At 37.5% G+C, this 21,111-nt stretch overlaps 1 protein-coding gene across 1 annotated transcript; it reads left to right on the top strand.

Moving 5' to 3' along the window:
• The first annotated feature begins 4,160 nt into the window (after nt 1-4,160).
• Nucleotides 4,161-20,004, top strand: LOC110933497. The gene is made up of 12 exons (XM_022176716.1): nt 4,161-4,347; nt 4,440-4,566; nt 4,675-4,835; nt 4,928-5,035; nt 5,127-5,210; nt 5,294-5,345; nt 15,998-16,415; nt 16,518-16,744; nt 16,811-16,938; nt 16,993-17,921; nt 17,963-18,247; nt 18,361-20,004. The coding sequence occupies exons 1-12, from the start codon at nt 4,161-4,163 to the stop codon at nt 20,002-20,004; spliced, it is 4,350 nt and encodes a 1,449-aa protein (XP_022032408.1).
• Nucleotides 20,005-21,111: the final 1,107 nt, after the last annotated feature.

Here is a 21,111-nt window from a genome sequence, read left to right on the forward strand (position 1 = left end):
GAATGTGATCAAGGTTATAAAATGATTTTATGAAATTTGTTTGATATGTTTGTAGCTTTTGATTTTTTCTTTGATTTGTATAGATTGTTTATTGTTTATTCAGATGCTTGCATTGGTGTATGAAAGCTGTTAAAGAGGAAGCACTTATGTACCTAAGGCCTGATCAACCAAAGGAAAACCACTGCTCAGTTACAGCGCTGCTCTTAAACATTCAATTATGAAACCGCTGATGTTCATTGAAATTTCAAACGACTGATGCTCATTAAAATGGGAGGGTAAGTTGAAATTTCAAACGAATTGAAGCGGTGGTTCTTGTGTAACAGTGTTTAGTGTATCGGTGTTTAGATTTTGTTACAGCTTCGATGACGGTTGTTAGATTTGTTAAAATGTAATTTCTACAGTTTGAATATTATTGTTATTATATTATCATCTGTTGATCGTGGTCTGTTAAAGCACTGCTCTTAAACATTCTCTGTTGAACTGCATCATTTGTTAGTCCATAGGAGAGGTTCTCTTTGGCAGACCTTTTCTTGAACCGGAGCGGTATTTATCAGCAGATGTTCATCATGAGGCGTGTGTAAACAGATGTTTGAAATCCTCTGTTGAAGTGTATCACTGTTAAGTCACAGCAGATGTTAGCAATTTATACTGTGGAATGATCAGCAGATGTTATGTTTTGTAGATCTTTGTTTCAACAGCAGATGTTAGCCTTATGATACTTTTGTATTTATATTCAGCAGCAGAGGTTGTTTTATCAGCAGTGATTATTTGCTGTAATAGTCTTTGTGTTTATTAGCAGAGATTGTTTTATTAGCAGAGGTTATTTGCTATAATAGTGTTTGTGTTTATTAGCAGAGGTTGTGTTTATTAGCAGAGGTTGTGTTTATTAGCAGAGGTCATTTGCTATAACAGTCCTTGTGTTTATCAGCAGATGTTGTTTGGAACAACAGACTTTGCTTGAACAGATTTTCTATTTGACAGAGCTTTTGGTTTGTTAGATTTTATCTAAATATAGGTTGAGTGTATAAATTTACAGAATATAATTCAATATATAATTTATCATGAAGATCCAATTAAAATATATGGAGAATGTACAACAAAGGTTTAAGTTAATATAAATAATAAGATAGGAATACATGATTATAATTTAAATATTCCTAAGTCGTAAGTTTTCAAAATATAGAAGTTTGATACATCACCATCCCATAATTTATCTCAAATGAGATAATACCAACAACCACAACTATCTACAGACTTTCTTTAAGATCAGCTTGGCTTTTTCTTCAGAGTAGACAAATTTGCATCTCATATTTCTGTAGATACCATTGGGCTTAGTGAACTTCTTGGTGAATTGACAAGCCGCGTATCTAAATCCCTTGCCATGCTTCTCCTGTCGAAAGTCAATTACAGTGTCAACTCCATTCAGATTTTCAATTTTCATCTTCAATGTTCTATGAATCCTTGATAAAGAAGCTACTTTCACATTCAGACGCTTAAAAATAAATATAAAATACCAATAATTACTAAGAAATACATAATGTATTTAAGTAAAGTAACAAAAATTACAGCTTAATTGTAACAAACATTTAACATCCTTTGAATGAGGAATAATATATTAACAGAATAAACTTACAAAATGTTTGCTGCAGTACCATACGATTTGTAAGGGGTATTCATTAGTATCAGCTTCATAATCTGAGATAGCGGCATCAAAATCTGCATCGTCGATATCATCAGATGATTCATTCGATACAACATAATCACTATTAGAATCTGTGTCATTGGATTCTTCAACATCCGACTGGTGTTGTAGATCCTCGATAATTTGAGGAACTTCCAAATTGGGTGAGGAAGTATCGTCTATCGGACTGTCATTGGATTTTGGTGAAACAATCTCACATCCATTCAAATCAAAGGTAGTAAGCAGAAAGATGTAATCCGCTGCGTATCTTAAAACACGTACAATTCCTGTTTGCATAGCCATGTAGTGTACAACCTTTTCCCATCCATCGGTTATAAAGTAACAATTCCGAAGAGGATCACGTTGAAGTAGTACATCAAAAGAGTCCCACTGATTCACATAGATCTTAAATGTCTCTTTAAGTTTACCAACTCCAATACTGACGTTGACTAACTCTTTGGGTATTAGCTGAACAAAAACATATAAAATTATGAAATCAAACAAAGGTACAATAAAATTAACAAATATATCACTAATTACGATAGTAACATTTAAGTATTGGATTAAAATACCAAAACTTACCAACACGTCTTTACAAACATCAGTAAAACTATGGGAGAATGAATCCATACATCCAAACTTCCTCTCAAACGATATTGATGTGAACATAGAAATCATTAGAAGTTTTGTTGGATAATGATGAACTTTTTCAAAAGGTATCAGCAGGTATGTATATGGTGCAGTTTTTTTAAATACCAACAGACATCCTTCTTTCAATGAAAGGTCAGAGACAACTGAGGACCATCCTTCTTTTAGAGCAAAAGTTCCGTTGTGCTTTGAAAATCGAAATCCCATCTCATACCGTTTACACACTCTATGACGCCAACGTTACCAGGAACTTCTTTGAGTAAATGATTATTTGCAAAGTTTTGTGGTATTATCTGTTGAGTTCAAGTATTTAAGTATGGACAAATGTTATATGTGAATTAATTGTTAACAATAAAACTGTAGAAAATGGTTTTAATGTAATAATCTTACCAAGATTTTGGAATTAAGAGAATCCAGATATTTATAAAAAGACATCTTCCAAGATATTATGTTTCTGGTTAAAAATCAAAGAAAAAATGGGACAATGTATTTTATGAGATACTTCATTATTTAAAAAGAATGTGATAACAAATGTGAACCAACAATGTTAAACATATCTATGTCATTCAGATAACGCATTTAATATTTATCGTTTTATCTAGAGTATAACAATAAATAAAGATTCTTCTAAAAACTGTAGAATCGAGTACCACTCTCAATAACTTTTTTTGGATGCAAGTCAATAAATAAAATATTTGTCATTTAATCATATTCTTTAATATCAAGTAAGAAAAACAACAAAATATACTTTATCGATTGCTTTCAAGAATCCAAATGTAACACCATATCGAACAAAACTTCAAATCATAAACATTATAAAAAATAAAAAAGCTTGTAAAATTAAATTGATATATCATCTAAAACATGCAATACATTGAGAACAGTCTTCATAACAGTTGTTAATCATGTGCATATGAAACTAATATATATACAAATTTTAATAAATATTATTATACCTTGATCGAACTTGTTGATGATGTCAAAAGTAAGAAGAATTCAAGTGGAGTGATTCAATATTTCAAATGGACATCGGTGATTAAAACTTGAAGCACTTTTTATGAGATCAGACAAACAATTTTGTAAAGGGGATTTGGAGAGTCGTTAAAAAGGTAAAGTATGTTTCTATCTGCCTCTATGTAAAAAGGTAAACCGCCATTGGGATAATAAATTACATTTTACCGCCATTGAGATAAGGAACTTACATTTTACCCCCTAATAATATAGCTTTCTTTTTCAAATAAGTCAAATCATTTTCAAATAATTCAAACCATTTTCAAAATACTTTGAAAATCTTTTTCTTGAGTACTCAACAATCTTCTTCATTCGGATATTTGAAATTATGGCTACAGATAATAGAATTTCAAGTAAGTATGAACTGTTCTTTCAACCAAGTCAAAGTCAAGTCTGTGCCGAAGCAAGGAAAAAAAGCAAGCGTGTTCTGCAACAAAAGGGAAACAAGAGTGCTTTTCATCGCACATCGACATCCGATTCTGTTAAAAGGATTCCATTATTAAACACTCCAAGTGGTATGTCTTGTAGGTTTGTAAACAAAATTTTACAAGAAATATATATTTATATGTTATCTTTTGGGAATCCTTACACATGTTTCGTATTTTACAAGTTTCAAAAACCAATGTTGAGAGAAGGAATGTGTATCATTTTCCTGCTTATGCTACTCCAAATATTAGCAGTAATTTGTTTCACTCATCTTCTGAAGTAAGAGGTATACTTACTGCAGATATTTTTTGGTAATTTCAAATAATTTTCACAATACTTTCAAAGTTCTTTTCTCGAGTTGTCAACAATCTTTTCCATTCAAGTATTTTAAAATATGGATACAGATAACACAATTTCAAGTAAGTATGAAGTTGACCTTCAAGCAATTCAACGTCAAATGTGTGCTGAAGAAAGAGAAAAAAGGAAGTATGTTCTTCAACAAAAGAGAAACAACAGAGGTTGTCATCCTGCATCAACATCTGATTCTGTTGAAAGGATTCCATTTTCAAATACTTCAAGTGGTATGTGTTATAGTTTTACAAACAAAATTTAAAATAAATATGTATGTATATGTTATGTTTTTGGAATCCTTACATATGTTCTATTTTACAAGTTTCAACCACCAATGTTGAGAGAAGAAATGTGTATCATCTTCCTGTTTATGCTACTCCAAATATTAGTAGTAATTTGTTTCACTCATCTACACAAGTAAAAGGTATACTTACTGCAGATATTTTTTGGTAATTTCAAATAATTTTCACAATACTTTCAAAGTTATTTTCTCGAGTTGTCAACAGTCTTTCCATTCAAGTATTTTAAAATATGGATACAAATAACACAATTTCAAGTAAGCATGAAGTTGACCTTCAAGCAATTCAACGTCAAATGTGTGCTGAAGAAAGAGAAAAAAGGAAGTATGTACTTCAACAAAAGAGAAACAACAGAGGTTGTCATCCTGCATCAACATCTGCTTCTGTTGAAAGGATTCCATTTTCAAATACTTCAAGTGGTATGTATTATAGTTTTGCAAACAAAATTTAAAAGAAATATGTATGTATATGTTATGTTTTTGGAATCCTTACATATGTTCTATTTTACAAGGTTCAACCAACAATGTCGAAAGAAGGAATGTCCATCACACTCCTTTTGGAAGTACCAAGCAAATATCCAATTTTGTTGAGAGGACTCCGTTATCAGATATTACAAATTGTATATTTTAAGTTTTATAAAACAAAAGATTTGTTTAATCTTAAGTTTTATGAATTGTTATATTTATCTTATTTTACAAGCTTCAATATAGGTGGAATATCTAAAATTGAATTACAAATGAGTGATGAGATGTTACCCGATTCTGTGGTTAAGAAGATTCATGGAATTTCTAAAGGTATAAGATACGAATGTAAATTCCTGTTAACTTTTCAATATGTAGAAAACTTATGTTGACTTATAAATTTACTAAGTCTATAGATTATATTGATCATGGAGATGCCATATTCGTGTGTTGTAAATGTGATGCAATGTAATGGGAAGATAAAATGCTTAGGGGAAATCAAAAACGTAACAAAACATCCTATTCTCTTTGTTGTTCAAATGGATATGTTGAGCTACCACGACCGCCTACACCTCCTCCATTACTACGTCATTTATATAAAAGTCATACCTCACAGTCTCGTAATTTCATGGATAATATTCGAGCATATAACATGATGTTTTCCTTCACCTCTCTTGGTGGGAAGGTTGACAAAAGTTATCTGTCACACCCTCAAATTACCACTTAGGGATTATCCCTGTTAGGCATGTGACCACTAGTAATGAGCCACCAATTACATTGAATCCATAAGTTTAAAATAAAGTTTCATCCTTTAATAGTAATAAAATCCAACATAAGTAATTCAAAAACCATCAAGTTCAGCGGAAGCGTTAACGTAACATACTGTAAATACTTTCCAAACAACCATAGTAATTAAATGTTTGATAAATAAACCCATCAATGCAACCATGACCACTCACGCCCTCCAGCCAGCAAGTTCCTGTTCCCAAGTACCTAACGACCTGCGAGCATGTAACAAGTGTATCAGACAAAGCTGGCGAGTTCACAGTTTTAGAAAACGTTTGTTACCAGTTGTATGCAAAACAGTTCAATAACCAATGCAAGTAATATTGTTAATATCTCAATTCCGAACAATGACGGCTCCTGAAATACACGACTGCCCTTCCCACGTACTCCTATCTAGTACTGGGCCAGACTGGGTCATTAGTTCACCTCCGTCCTCTACAGGCACGGGGTGAGGGTGCCAAACCTAAGTAGCGCTACTAACTAATACCCGATGAGGGACTTACAAAAGATGATAGGTGAGAATATTAACCAATATACCCGTTTTTACCCAAGGACTTATCCCCCCCATGGGATACCCACTGACTGTCCCCAACCACTGGGACGCATGCTCGAATGTAGTGAACTCACCTCGGTTTGCTCGGCAGATAGTTTGCTGGTTAAAAAAAACACTTTGATCAATCACGTCCTATTATAATTACCACGTCTAATCAGATTCGTTATTCAAATATGCATGTATTCGTGTATGTACTTCTAGCAAACAACACACAACATTATAGCATACAAATACTTGCTTCATTAAATGGATCAGTCATATAATTAGCCCATAGTATGCAGCCCAATCATTCAGTGGCCCAATATTGGTGTCATGCAGTCCAGTCGTACAGTTACGTGACATAACCGAAAGTGTGCAATTCTAAGGTGTAATGTAACTAACAAGTCAGTCTGTAGGATTGTACGACTAATCTTCATGTACATCCCAAATGAGTTATTAGTCTACACCCAAGGCCACTGTGGCCTAAGTAACAATCTGTATGCACAAAAAGGGAGTGTGCGGCCCAATGTTTGTTAATTCCTTCTTCTAAGTGTGCGACAAGAATGTTGTGTGCGACCCATTTAAGTTATAAGCCCCTTACAAAACCTTTAGCCCAACATGTGTGACCAATTGGTAACTGTGTAGTCTTTTGTGAGTGTGCAAGGTGTTTATCCGATCATACAATATCCACTCTTTAAATCATATAACAAACATCTCCCAATTATGTGTGGACGACAAAAAGGTTTCAAATAAAGAGAGTGTGGGGCCGATTGTTTAGTGTGTGATCAGCCAAACCCTTCATTCTTTTCATCTTACATAATCAAGCAGAAAAAGAGAAGGACCATATACATATTCGGTCCAATCACCTTCTCACATACCACAATCATCATGTCAGTTATCATTAATTTTTGTCCACAATTTCCTTTGTTATACAAACCTAACCCATGCACATCCATTTACTAGCATATCCATTCGTCACATTAATAAGTATTCATGCTATGCTTACTGACAACTTATAATCTACATTACTTGATTAGATCCCACATGGCCATGTGCCTTTAATTGTATTGGACCAAAATAACCACTGATATGTCAACTTCCTAGAGTTTCATATGATCACCAATATTCATTTATCAATAATAATAAACAATCATTTATACCCCACTATCAAACATGTGCAAGTGATCTCCCTAGATCATCATTGAGTACCCTCCCATGGATTACATGATTAATAGTTTAGTCATCAAAAGAATTCATCCTTCAAAAATCAATCTACATCAATATTTCAAGCACACTGACAACCATACATATATAACCATACACTGACAATCAATCTACATGTGCAACGATACATCATTCCATTAATTATCACCACTAATTCATCATTCCCTATCATATATAACCACACAAATAGCTTATTAATCGGCCCTCTCATAACCCTCACAATAACACATCAACACATGAGCAAGATCAATAACTATGCATTAAAAGTTTACGTAAACATGGATACTAACCAACTGATTCCTCGATGAAGGGGGATGGGGTCTCCTGCCGCACGCAAAATTGGAAGAGATAGGGTTTCTTTTTTTTTTTTTGTTTAGGGTTAAATGATATCCGCCCCTAATGCATGCAGTTAAAGCAACATGATTCGGTTGGGCCATTCAAGTGCCGAAATGGGCTTAAATCTAATAGATTGGTCTTATTAATAATTGGTTAACTGCTCATGCTAATCGGATCACTAAGCCCATTCATCGCGGCCCACCTATTCGAACTACTTGGGCTGCCAGACAACCAACAAACGAACAAGAGAGCTTGGCCCGATCCTATGCGCGACACAAGGTTCAAGTCCAGCCGCATGCGTATGCATATTTACTTAAACGTATACGGTGTTTAACGACCAATTACCATTACGAGTGTTTACCGATTACTATCGTCGAAAGGAATACGTAAGAAGGATAACAAGAAACAGGGTTACCCGACAAAGAGATACTGACCTTGAAAGTTCGGGTTGTCACATCATCCCCAACTTGAAAGAAATTTCGTCCCGAAATTTGATAGGTAAACACAGAAGAGTGAAGTGCTAATCAGGATTGCTGCGGATTTTGCTCAGGTGTGACATCATCCCCAACTTGAAGAGGAATTTCGTCCCGAAATTCATCTGTTTTACCAGATTTAGATTTGTCTTTAGGAAAAAGGTGTGGATACTTGAGCTTCATTTGATCCTTACGCTCCCATGTGAACTCCGGTCCACGTCTTGAGTTCCAACGAACTCTAACAATCGGAATACGGCTATGTTTACGCACTTTGACCTCCCGATCCATAATCTCAATAGGTTCTTCGACAAACTGCAACTTGTCGTCGATCTTCAGCTCTTGAAATGGCACAACCAGTGTCTCATCGGACAGACACTTCTTCAACTGAGAGACGTGGAAGACATCGTGAACATTACTCAACTCGGCAGGTAACTCGAGCCTGTAAGCGACTTTACCGATCCGCTCCAAGATTTTAAACAGCCCAACGTAACGCGGATTAAGCTTGCCGCGTTTCCCAAAGCGTACAACCCCCTTCCACGGTGAAACTTTCAACATAACCCGATCATTAACTTCGAACTCCAAAGGCTTTCTACGCTTGTCAGCTTAGCTTTTCTGACGATCACGCGCCGCTGCCATACGATTCCTGATTTGAGCAATCTTTTCCGAAGTCTCAAGCACGAGTTCAAGACCTGTGATCTGGCTGTCACCCACTTCAGCCCAACAGAGAGGAGAACGGCATTTCCGCCCGTACAACGCTTCGAACGGAGCTGCCTGAATGCTAGTGTGGTAACTGTTGTTGTAGGAGAACTCTATCAACGGCAAGTGTTTCTCCCATCCCTTGCCAAAATCAATCACACACGCCCGTAACATGTCTTCAAGTGTCTGAATAGTGCGCTCACTCTGGCCATCTGTCTGTGGGTGATAAGCGGTGCTCATATGAAGCTGTGAACCGAGACTTGTGCGCTTCATCCATCACAAGTTCTCGAAGTTTACCATACAAAGGAACCCATACCCGCTCCATAAAGTAATAAATGCCATCAGACCTCTTCTCTAGTCGTTTTTCCATACCCCACAAGTACTCGGCCTCGATGTTCTCTTCCTTCAAGGCTTCAGTCTGAGCGGAACGAATCTGAGCTGGTAAACCAGAGTGAATAGTAAGCTGTAGAGCACGAACACGCTTAGGCTTCGTCTCCTTTCGGCTAAGTGCATCAGCCACAACATTAGCCTTCCCGGGATGATACTTGATGGCACACTCATAGTCGTTCAAAAGCTCTAGCCAACGCCGCTGCCGCATATTCAATTCTTTCTGGTCGAAGATATGCTGAAGGCTTCTGTGATCGGTGTAGATGGTGCATTTGGTACCGTACAGATAATGCCTCCAGATCTTCAACGTGAAAACTACAGCCCCTGACTCCAAGTCATGAGTTGTATAGTTCTTCTCGTGTACCTTCAGCTGACGAGAAGCATAAGCTATCACCTTCTCGCGTTGCATCAACACGCAACCGAGGCCCTGAATCGAAGCATCACAGTAAACCACAAAATCCTCGGTACCCTCTGGTAAAGATCGGATCGGTGCACTGCATAATTTCTGCTTCAACAGCTGAAAGGCGTCCTCCTGTTTCGTTCCCCAAGAGTAAACAACGTTCTTCTGTGTCAAGGAGGTAAGAGGTTGAGCAATCTTCGAGAAATCCTGAATAAACCGACGATAATACCCTGCAAGACCCAGGAATTGTCGCACCTCCGAAGGATTCTTTGGTGCCGCCCAATTCCTAATGGCATCGATCTTCGCAGGATCCACATGTATACCCATCTCGTTGATAATATGCCCAAGAAAGTGCACTTCCTGAATCCAGAAATCACACTTAGCTGCTCCTTCCTCAGGAGTTCCAAGATAAGACGTAAATACCGCTCGTGGTCCCCTGGCTCTTGGAGTAAATCAAGATGTCGTCGATGAAAACAATAACGAATTCGTCAAGATACGGTTTGCACACACGGTTCATGAGATCCATGAAGACCGCTGGTGCGTTGGTCAACCCAAACGGCATAACTAAAAACTCATAGTGGCCATACCGCGTCCAAAAAGCTGTTCTGGGAACATCCTCCTCTCTAACCCGTACCTGATGATAACCCGACCTTAAGTCGATTTTTGAATAGAAACTTGACCCTTGCAGCTGGTCAAACAGATCGTCGATACGAGGCAAAGGATAACGGTTTTTGACCGTCACCTTATTGAGTTCGCGATAATCTATACACATCCGAAAGGATCCATCCTTCTTCTTCACAAATAACACAGGGGCTCCCCAAGGCGAAGAGCTCGGTCGGATAAAACCCCTATCCAACAGCTCTTGGAGCTGATTTGACAACTCCTGCAATTCCCCTGGATCAAGACGATAAGGAGCACGAGCAATCGGGGCTGCTCCTTGCACAAGGTCGATCTGAAATTCTACCTGACGGTGTGGAGGTAGACCAGGGAGTTCTTCAGGAAACACATCAGGAAACTCACGAACTACTGGAAAACCCCCGATCTTTCTCTCATCAGGCTGCGAATCAGTAACGAGGGCTAACATAGCAGGATAACCCTTACGCAGACACTTCTGAGCCTTCATTGCTGAAATAATGCTAACTGTGGCACCACTACGATGGCCCTGAACCGATAAAGATTCCCCACTAGGGAGAGGAACACGCACGATTTTCTCTTTGCAGAGGATTTCCGCCTGATGCTTGGACAACCAGTCCATACCAATAACCACATCGAAACTTCCAAGAGTAATAGGGAGTAGGTCAATGTCAAACACTTGACCCATGAGGTCGAGTTTTCACCCAACAAGAACGTGTGAAGCTTCAATAGTTTTACCATCGGCTATCTCAACTATGTGCTTGGTTACAAGTGGTGTAGGACTCGATCCTAGCTGATGACTAAATCCCAAAGATACATAACTCCAATCGGCACCAGAGTCAAATAAAATAGAAGCAATTATACCATTTACTGAAAACGTACCGGTCACTACGTTGCCATCATTCCGCGCTTCCCCAGCTCCTAACACAAACCCGCGCCCACGCGCAACATTATTCCCATTGTTTCCAGCACTGTTATTCCCGTCGTTACCCCCTGCGTTCTGCTTCAGCTGAGGGCAGTCTCGCTTGAAGTGCCCCTCGGCCCCACACTGGTAACACCCTTTTTGAGTACACTGGTTCTGCTGAGTCTGTTGTCTACCCAACTGTTGTGATGGCTGCTGCTGAGCTGGAAGTGTAGCCCTACAATCCCTAGCCATGTGACCTGATCGGTTACACCGATGACAAACCCGAGTACACTGTCCCTTGTGATGATAGTTACACTTGTTGCACAAAGGTAGCTTCCCCGCATAAGATCCCTACCCTGACTTGTTACTCTGGTTTTGATTCACTGATGATGACTGGCTGAAACTGCGGTTGCTGCCAGTATCTGTCATCTTCTGAGGCTGTGCAGAGTTGGACCCCTTGTCCATATCGTTCCACTTACGCTTGCTATCAGTAGCAGGTGCAGTGGAGGTAGTAGCGGCTGTAGCAGTACTAGAAATACGTGGTGGTAGTGAATTGCTCTCCACCTCTTGATCAACGAACCTGTGAGCCAAACGGACAATCTGAGTTAAGTTATTAAGGTTTGCCGCAGTAACCAAACCCTTCACCCGTGGAGGTAATCCCTTGATAAACAACTCAATTCTTCGAGGCATAGGTCGAGACAAATTCGGACACAAGTCAGCCAACTCATACGACCGCTTCACGTATGCTTCAATCTCGGATCCCACCATTTTCAGATCATAATACTCATCTTCTAATTTCTGTATTTCATCACGAGGACAATATTCCTCCCTCATCAATTCTTTAAAGTCGTCCCACGTAGTGGCGTTCGCCGCCTCGATGCCTAACAGCTAAACCTGGGCATTCCACCAGGTCAGGGCACCATCTTCGAGCGTGCCCGCAGCGAATTTCACTCTGTCCCCAACCGGACAGTTACACATCGCGAATACGGACTCCGTTTTTTTTTTTTTTTTTTTTTTTGAACCAACGCAGGAGTCCTACAGCCCCTTCAGTCCCACTGAAGGTCTGCGGCTTACAATCCATAAAGGTTTTGAATGTGCAAACAGGTGGGTGAGGCGGATTTTGTGGCGCCGGCTGACCAGCCTGATAAGCTGCCAAGGCTGCAGCCACCTGGGCGTTGATTAAATCCGCTAACTCAGCTTGTGTCATATTGATTTGGCCACGTCCACCACTGCGGCCTCCACCACGTCCACCACGACGGCCTCTACCACGTCCGTTCATGATTCTATAAATATGGGAAAAAAGGACGAATTAACATGCAAGTTCAAGTAGATGTCAAGTGTTGCTATGGTATTCACAGTTTTCGAGGTTCTAGTACAAAATTGACTAACAACGCGGAATTCTTTTTTCACACTAGTCGAGATTTACTGGGACTCACATGCACCCCATGTTGTTATTATGTGTGCACCCATAATAATAACCCAATTTGCATGTTTATCTCAGTTCCTCCCAACTCGTGTTAAAAGGTTTCCCCAAATTCAAGCAACACGACCAATGACATCACAACATAGAGCATGTAAGTTCAAGAAGAGTCCTACTCTTAAAACACGTAGCATAGACCGATAGCATAGAAATTCATATTGTAATGTCAAGTGTGCGTTTGAGTGTGATACTAATCATGAGTATGTACTAAATATGCTATGCAATAGTAAACAAGAGACAAACCTTGCTGCCTGGAGCTGAGTGTCATGGTCGTATTCTTGTTTTCTGAACTGTTCGGTTATAGTCTGGTTTTAGAAAAACGTTTTAAAACCAAGTTCACTATAACCAGTGGCTCTGATACCAAACTGTCACACCCTCAAATTACCACTTAGGGATTATCCCTGTTAGGCATGTGACCACTAGTAATGAGCCACCAATTACATTGAATCCATAAGTTTAAAATAAAGTTTCATCCTTTAATAGTAATAAAATCCAACATAAGTAATTCAAAAACCATCAAGTTCAGCGGAAGCGTTAACGTAACATACTGTAAATACTTTCCAAACAACCATAGTAATTAAATGTTTGATAAATAAACCCATCAATGCAACCATGACCACTCACGCCCTCCAGCCAGCAAGTTCCTGTTCCCAAGTACCTAACGACCTGCGAGCATGTAACAAGTGTATCAGACAAAGCTGGCGAGTTCACAGTTTTAGAAAACGTTTGTTACCAGTTGTATGCAAAACAGTTCAATAACCAATGCAAGTAATATTGTTAATATCTCAATTCCGAACAATGACGGCTCCTGAAATACACGACTGCCCTTCCCACGTACTCCTATCTAGTACTGGGCCAGACTGGGTCATTAGTTCACCTCCGTCCTCTACAGGCACGGGGTGAGGGTGCCAAACCTAAGTAGCGCTACTAACTAATACCCGATGAGGGACTTACAAAAGATGATAGGTGAGAATATTAACCAATATACCCGTTTTTACCCAAGGACTTATCCCCCCCATGGGATACCCACTGACTGTCCCCAACCACTGGGACGCATGCTCGAATGTAGTGAACTCACCTCGGTTTGCTCGGCAGATAGTTTGCTGGTTAAAAAAAACACTTTGATCAATCACGTCCTATTATAATTACCACGTCTAATCAGATTCGTTATTCAAATATGCATGTATTCGTGTATGTACTTCTAGCAAACAACACACAACATTATAGCATACAAATACTTGCTTCATTAAATGGATCAGTCATATAATTAGCCCATAGTATGCAGCCCAATCATTCAGTGGCCCAATATTGGTGTCATGCAGTCCAGTCGTACAGTTACGTGACATAACCGAAAGTGTGCAATTCTAAGGTGTAATGTAACTAACAAGTCAGTCTGTAGGATTGTACGACTAATCTTCATGTACATCCCAAATGAGTTATTAGTCTACACCCAAGGCCACTGTGGCCTAAGTAACAATCTGTATGCACAAAAAGGGAGTGTGCGGCCCAATGTTTGTTAATTCCTTCTTCTAAGTGTGCGACAAGAATGTTGTGTGCGACCCATTTAAGTTATAAGCCCCTTACAAAACCTTTAGCCCAACATGTGTGACCAATTGGTAACTGTGTAGTCTTTTGTGAGTGTGCAAGGTGTTTATCCGATCATACAATATCCACTCTTTAAATCATATAACAAACATCTCCCAATTATGTGTGGACGACAAAAAGGTTTCAAATAAAGAGAGTGTGGGGCCGATTGTTTAGTGTGTGATCAGCCAAACCCTTCATTCTTTTCATCTTACATAATCAAGCAGAAAAAGAGAAGGACCATATACATATTCGGTCCAATCACCTTCTCACATACCACAATCATCATGTCAGTTATCATTAATTTTTGTCCACAATTTCCTTTGTTATACAAACCTAACCCATGCACATCCATTTACTAGCATATCCATTCGTCACATTAATAAGTATTCATGCTATGCTTACTGACAACTTATAATCTACATTACTTGATTAGATCCCACATGGCCATGTGCCTTTAATTGTATTGGACCAAAATAACCACTGATATGTCAACTTCCTAGAGTTTCATATGATCACCAATATTCATTTATCAATAATAATAAACAATCATTTATACCCCACTATCAAACATGTGCAAGTGATCTCCCTAGATCATCATTGAGTACCCTCCCATGGATTACATCATTAATAGTTTAGTCATCAAAAGAATTCATCCTTCAAAAATCAATCTACATCAATATTTCAAGCACACTGACAACCATACATATATAACCATACACTGACAATCAATCTACATGTGCAACGATACATCATTCCATTAATTATCACCACTAATTCATCATTCCCTATCATATATAACCACACAAATAGCTTATTAATCGGCCCTCTCATAACCCTCACAATAACACATCAACACATGAGCAAGATCAATAACTATGCATTAAAAGTTTACGTAAACATGGATACTAACCAACTGATTCCTCGATGAAGGGGGATGGGGTCTCCTGCCGCACGCAAAATTGGAAGAGATAGGGTTTCTTTTTTTTTTGTTTAGGGTTAAATGATATCCGCCCCTAATGCATGCAGTTAAAGCAACATGATTCGGTTGGGCCATTCAAGTGCCGAAATGGGCTTAAATCTAATAGATTGGTCTTATTAATAATTGGTTAACTGCTCATGCTAATCGGATCACTAAGCCCATTCATCGCGGCCCACCTATTCGAACTACTTGGGCTGCCAGACAACCAACAAACGAACAAGAGAGCTTGGCCCGATCCTATGCGCGACACAAGGTTCAAGTCCAGCCGCATGCGTATGCATATTTACTTAAACGTATACGGTGTTTAACGACCAATTACCATTACGAGTGTTTACCGATTACTATCGTCGAAAGGAATACGTAAGAAGGATAACAAGAAACAGGGTTACCCGACAAAGAGATACTGACCTTGAAAGTTCGGGTTGTCACATTATCAGAGAGGTAAAGGTCCTTATGTATTTAGACTACAAGGTCAGAATTATCATCGAATGGGTAGTCTACTTCCGGACGATGGGGAAGAACCTAAATTCTCCCAGCTTTACATATATGATTCACAAACGAAGTTGTAAATTGTCAAAAAGCAGTAAGGTAATTTGTTTATGATAATTGTGGCATTTAAGAATATATATTTTTCTTTTCAGTATATTGACATTCATTATCATTTGAAATGAATGTAAATTTTAACATTTTATATTTATGGCAGTTCTCAGATAGAATGCAAAACTACAAGAAACAACCAGCTTGATAGTACAACCATAGAGGGTCTTAAAGATATGTTGGATTCTTGCAATCCTCTTGTCCAATCCTTCAGAATGGTAAGAGATTGTTTTCAAGAAAATGAGTTTCAAGATGTAAGCTTGAAGCTTATTGGAACAAGAGATAAGGATAGAAGAGTTCACAATTTGCCAACAGCATCAGAAATTGCTGCTTTAATACATGGTGATTTTGATGGAGCATTTGATAAACGGGACATTGTTGTTAGAAAGAAGTCTGGTGGTCTTCAAAGAATTAATGAGCTTCATCCCTCTTACCTTGCTTTGCAATATCCACTTATTTTCCCATATGCTGAAGACGGTTATAGAGTTGGTATTAAACATAGAGGGATTGCGATTGATGATGAGGTACTTAGAACCAATCTTACAATTAGATAATTCTTTTGTTACAAAATTCAAGATAGACAGAATCAGTTTTCATTGTTAGTTAATGCGAAAAAACTATTTCAGCAGTTTTTGGTTGATGGATACACGATGATAGAATCTGCCAGGTTGAATTATATAAGGACACAAAAACCTAAACTTAGAGTGCAAAATCTTAAGAATTTGAATGCTACTGTTGAAAGTGAAGAGAATAATGCCTCAAGTTGTGGTAAACCTATACTTTTACCTTCATCATTTACTGGTGGTTCTAGATATATGATGCAAAAGTACTTGGATGCTATGGCAATTTGCAAGTCTGTTGGATATCCCGATTTATTCATAACGGTGACTTGTAATCCAAACTAGCCTGAGATTTACAGGTGTTTGCACGATAAAGCTCTTAATGCTGAAGACAGACCGGATATTATCTCTAGAATATTCAAGTGTAAATTGGATCATCTTATAAAAGATTTCAAGAAACAAAAATTCTTTGGTGATATGCAAGCATGTACCCTTTAGTTATATTTTTTACTTTGAACATCTAATTATATTTATTTAACAGCCCACTGTTCAAAAATTTCAGTTATGTATACAGTGGAATTTCAGAAGCGTGGACTCCCACATGCTCACATATGTTTGTTCTTGGGTGCTGAAAGCAAATTTCCAAATGCTTCTGATATTGATCGTGTTATTACTACTGAGATACCAGATAAAGAAAGAGATCTTGAATTATATGAGCTTGTCAAGCAATTTATGATTCATGGACCATGTGGTACAGACAACCCACTTTATCCAGGTATGGTTCAGCAAAAATGTTCTAAAAAGTTTCCCAAAAAATATGTAGATGAGACTTGTGTTGATTCTGAAGGATATCCTGTCTATCGTCGCCGTCAAACAAGTAATACGGTAGTAAAGAATGGTGTGAGACTTGATAATAGATTTGTAGTTCCTTACAATGCTCTCCTGCTCAGAAAGTATCAGTGCCACATTAACGTTAAATGGTGCAACCAGTCAGGTTCTATCAAATATTTGTTTAAATATATTAATAAGGGGCCTGATAGAGTGACTGCTTCTGTTTTTCAAGCCAATAGCACCAAGAATAATACGGAACAGAATGTAGCTGTAGATGAGATAAAAGCATACCTTGATTGTAGATATATCTCTGCTTGTGAAGCTGCTTGGAGAATATTCATGTATGATATACATTATAGATATCCAGCTGTTGAAGTATTACCTTTTCATTGTGAAGATAGTCAGAGTATTGTGTATAACGATCATGATAATTTGTGTGATATTGTTATTGATCCAACTGTGAAAATGACAATGTTTACAGAGTGGATGAATTGTAATAAAGTCGATGAATTTGCCAGGACATTGAGGTATGTTCAGTTTCCTGGATATTATGTATGGAATGCTAAAAATCGCAAATGGAATCGAAGAAAGCATCCGTATGGATCAATTGGGAGGGTTCATTATGTCCACCATCACTTGGTAATTGTTATTACCTAAGGATTTTACTGAATCATATTAAGGGACCAGCCAGTTTTGAAGATATAAAAACAGTTGATGGGCAAGTTTTTCAAACATTTAAAGATGTATGTTTTGCACGGGGGCTGTTGGATGATGATAAAGAATATGTTAATGCTGTCAAAGAAGCTAGCACATGGTCAACCGGAGATTTCTTGAGGACCTTTTTTATAATGTTGTTGCTATCAAATTCGATATCTCGTCCTGGTGTTTTTTGGTCAGAAACGAAGTCCCTGTTATGTGAAGACATTCTGTATCAGCAACGAAAGATAACCGGTATTGCAGGTAATGTTATTATTTTATTAAAGTTATATCCAATTACATTAAAATTATGCAATAGTTCTGTTATTGGGAAAAACTAATACTTTTTTCAACATTTGTTTTAGATTTGGATCTTCAATAGGAAGAACTTGAAAATATCTGTCTATCTGAAATTGAAAAGTTGCTTCTTACCAATGGAAGTACAGTGAGAAATTTTGATGATATGCCAAGTGTTCCGGACAATTATGTTTCATCTTCGAACAATCGATTGATAATGAAAGAATTATCGTATGATAGACTAGCTTTTCAAAGGGAACATGATCGTTATGTAAAGTGTTTAACTGCCGAACAGGAAAAGATATATAAAATTATTATGGAAGCGATTGAAAAAGGTGATGGAGGTGTGTTTTTTGTATATGGTTATGGTGGAACTGGAAAGACATTTCTTTGGAAGACATTCTCAGCTGCATTACGATCAAAAGGTGAAGTTGTATTGAATGTTGCATCCAGTGGAATTGCTTCACTTTTGCTGGATGGTGGTAGAACTGCTCATTCAAGGTTTGTATTTCCAATCAACATTAACGAGAATTCAATATGTTCGATAGAGCCTAATACTGAGTTAGGTGATTTAATTAAAAGAGCAAAATTGATTATTTGGGATGAAGCACCTATGACTCACAAGCATTGTTTCGAGGCTCTTGATAGAACAATGAGAGACATATCACGTTCCAGTCAACCGAACATGCAATCGAAGCCGTTTGGGGGAAAGGTCATTCTATTTGGTGGTGATTTTAGACAAATTCTTCCGGTCATCCCTAAAGGTACCAGAACAATGATAGTCAATGCTTCTTTGAATTCTTCTTATATATGGCGGCACTGTAAAGTACTAAAGCTAACTGAGAATATGAGATTAAGAGTTGGTTGTCAGGAAGCAGATTTGAAAGAAATAAAGGAATTTGGAGAATGGATTTTAAAGCTTGGTGATGGTCTTCTTGGTGAAGAAAATGATGGTGAGATTGATATTGAAATACCAGATGATTTACTTATTCATGACCAAGTCAATCTTATTTCTTCTCTCATTTCATATATATATCCGGACATGAATAAGTTTTTGTGGGATTTAATGTATTTCCAACAAAGAGCGATTCTTGCTCCAACTAATGAAGTAGTGGATTCAATAAATAAAGAGTTGTTAGAGAGTCTGCCTGGTGAAGAAAAGGTTTATTTTAGTTCAGATAGTTTATGCCAATCGGAGGAAGAATCAGAGCTTAATATGGCGTTGTTTCCTCCTGATGTGTTAAACAATCTTCGTTTATCTCGTTTACCTAATCATAAATTAGTACTGAAAGTTGGTGCTCTGGTGATGTTACTCAGAAACATTGATCACGCAAATGGATTGTATAATGGTACACGTTTACAAATCACGAAGCTCGGAAAAGTTGTGATTGAAGCAAAAATTATCACAGGGACTAATATAAGTCATCATACTTTGATTTCAAGACTAAAGATGACACCTTCAGATAAAAGAATACCAGTGAAGATTTCTCGAAGACAATTCCCACTTTCACTGTGTTTTGCTATGACAATAAATAAAAGTCAAGGACAATCATTGGAGCGTGTTGGTTTATATCTTCCACGTCCAGTGTTTAGTCATGGCCAGCTCTATGTTGTTGTATCTAGAGTAAAAAGTAGGAAGGGATTGAAAATTTTGATTTGTGATAAAGAGAAACGAGTCTGTACAACCATTACTAATGTGGTTTACAAGGAAGTTTTACAAAATTTATGATGATACTAAACATCTGTCAACCTGGCAACGTCTGTTGGGTATAATGGAGGAACTGTTGTTAGGAAATATTTGTTGGAAAGCAATACAACTTTTTGAAAGCATCTGATACTTGCTCTGCATTAAGCTTATCCTGAGAACACATGTTGTTAATAACATTATTCTCTTAATATCTGTTTACTAACCTTTGTAATTTCTGTTGACAAACCTTTTTAACATGGGTCGACTAACATCTGATAGTTACTATCTATTTAATCATCTGGCATGCTCTCTTGGAGATAATCGATGACAGTTCTTAGTAAAGTCTGTTGGAAAGCAACAGAAGTTTTTAACAGTTAATAGACAACAGTGGTTTGCTATCAACATAAAGGAATTGATGTTGAATAAACCTATTGACCATTAGTGCATATTAATTTTATAAGTCTGCACTAATTATTTTTTTACTCTCTGTTGAATTCTAAATGAGATGTCGACCAAAAGTCTAACAGATGTTTACCAAAAGTCAAACAGTTGTTGACCAAAAATCAAACAGATGTTGACCAACAGTTAAACAGATGTTGACCAAAAGTCAAACAGATTTTGAACCACTAAGAATTATAGTTTGCCAACAGTGGTTTGACTTTGGTCAAACAGACTTTTTGAAAACAGTGGTTTCACTTTAAGCAATCATCAATGGAATTGGTCAACTTTATTTGCAAAAATTAGTTTTAACTTTATTTGAATTTAAATTACAAGTACCATATATTTCTCATTCTTATTGCAAGAATTGTCTTCGATCTCAGATGGTTTTGAAAACAGTGGTTTCACTTTACGCTATCTATCTGGTAAGCTCTGTTGGAGATAATGGATAACATTTTTTAGGAAAGTCTGTTGGAAAGCAACTAAAATTTTAACAGTTAATAAACAACAGTAGTTTGCTATCAACATAATGGAATTGCTGTTGAATAAACCTATTGGCCATTAGTGTATATCTCTTTTATAAGTCTGCACTAATTATTTTTTTTACTCTCTGTCAATATGGGCTATGCATGGTTTTCTAAGAAACGACCCGTGTTTACACAAGGGTCTTACCGCTAGTTTTCATTAATAGAATCTTGGTGCTAACGTGAG

The sequence above is a fragment of the Helianthus annuus genome, chromosome 4 (assembly GCF_002127325.2).
Source record: "Helianthus annuus cultivar XRQ/B chromosome 4, HanXRQr2.0-SUNRISE, whole genome shotgun sequence".
In the NCBI taxonomy this organism is placed as follows: Eukaryota; Viridiplantae; Streptophyta; class Magnoliopsida; order Asterales; family Asteraceae; genus Helianthus; species Helianthus annuus.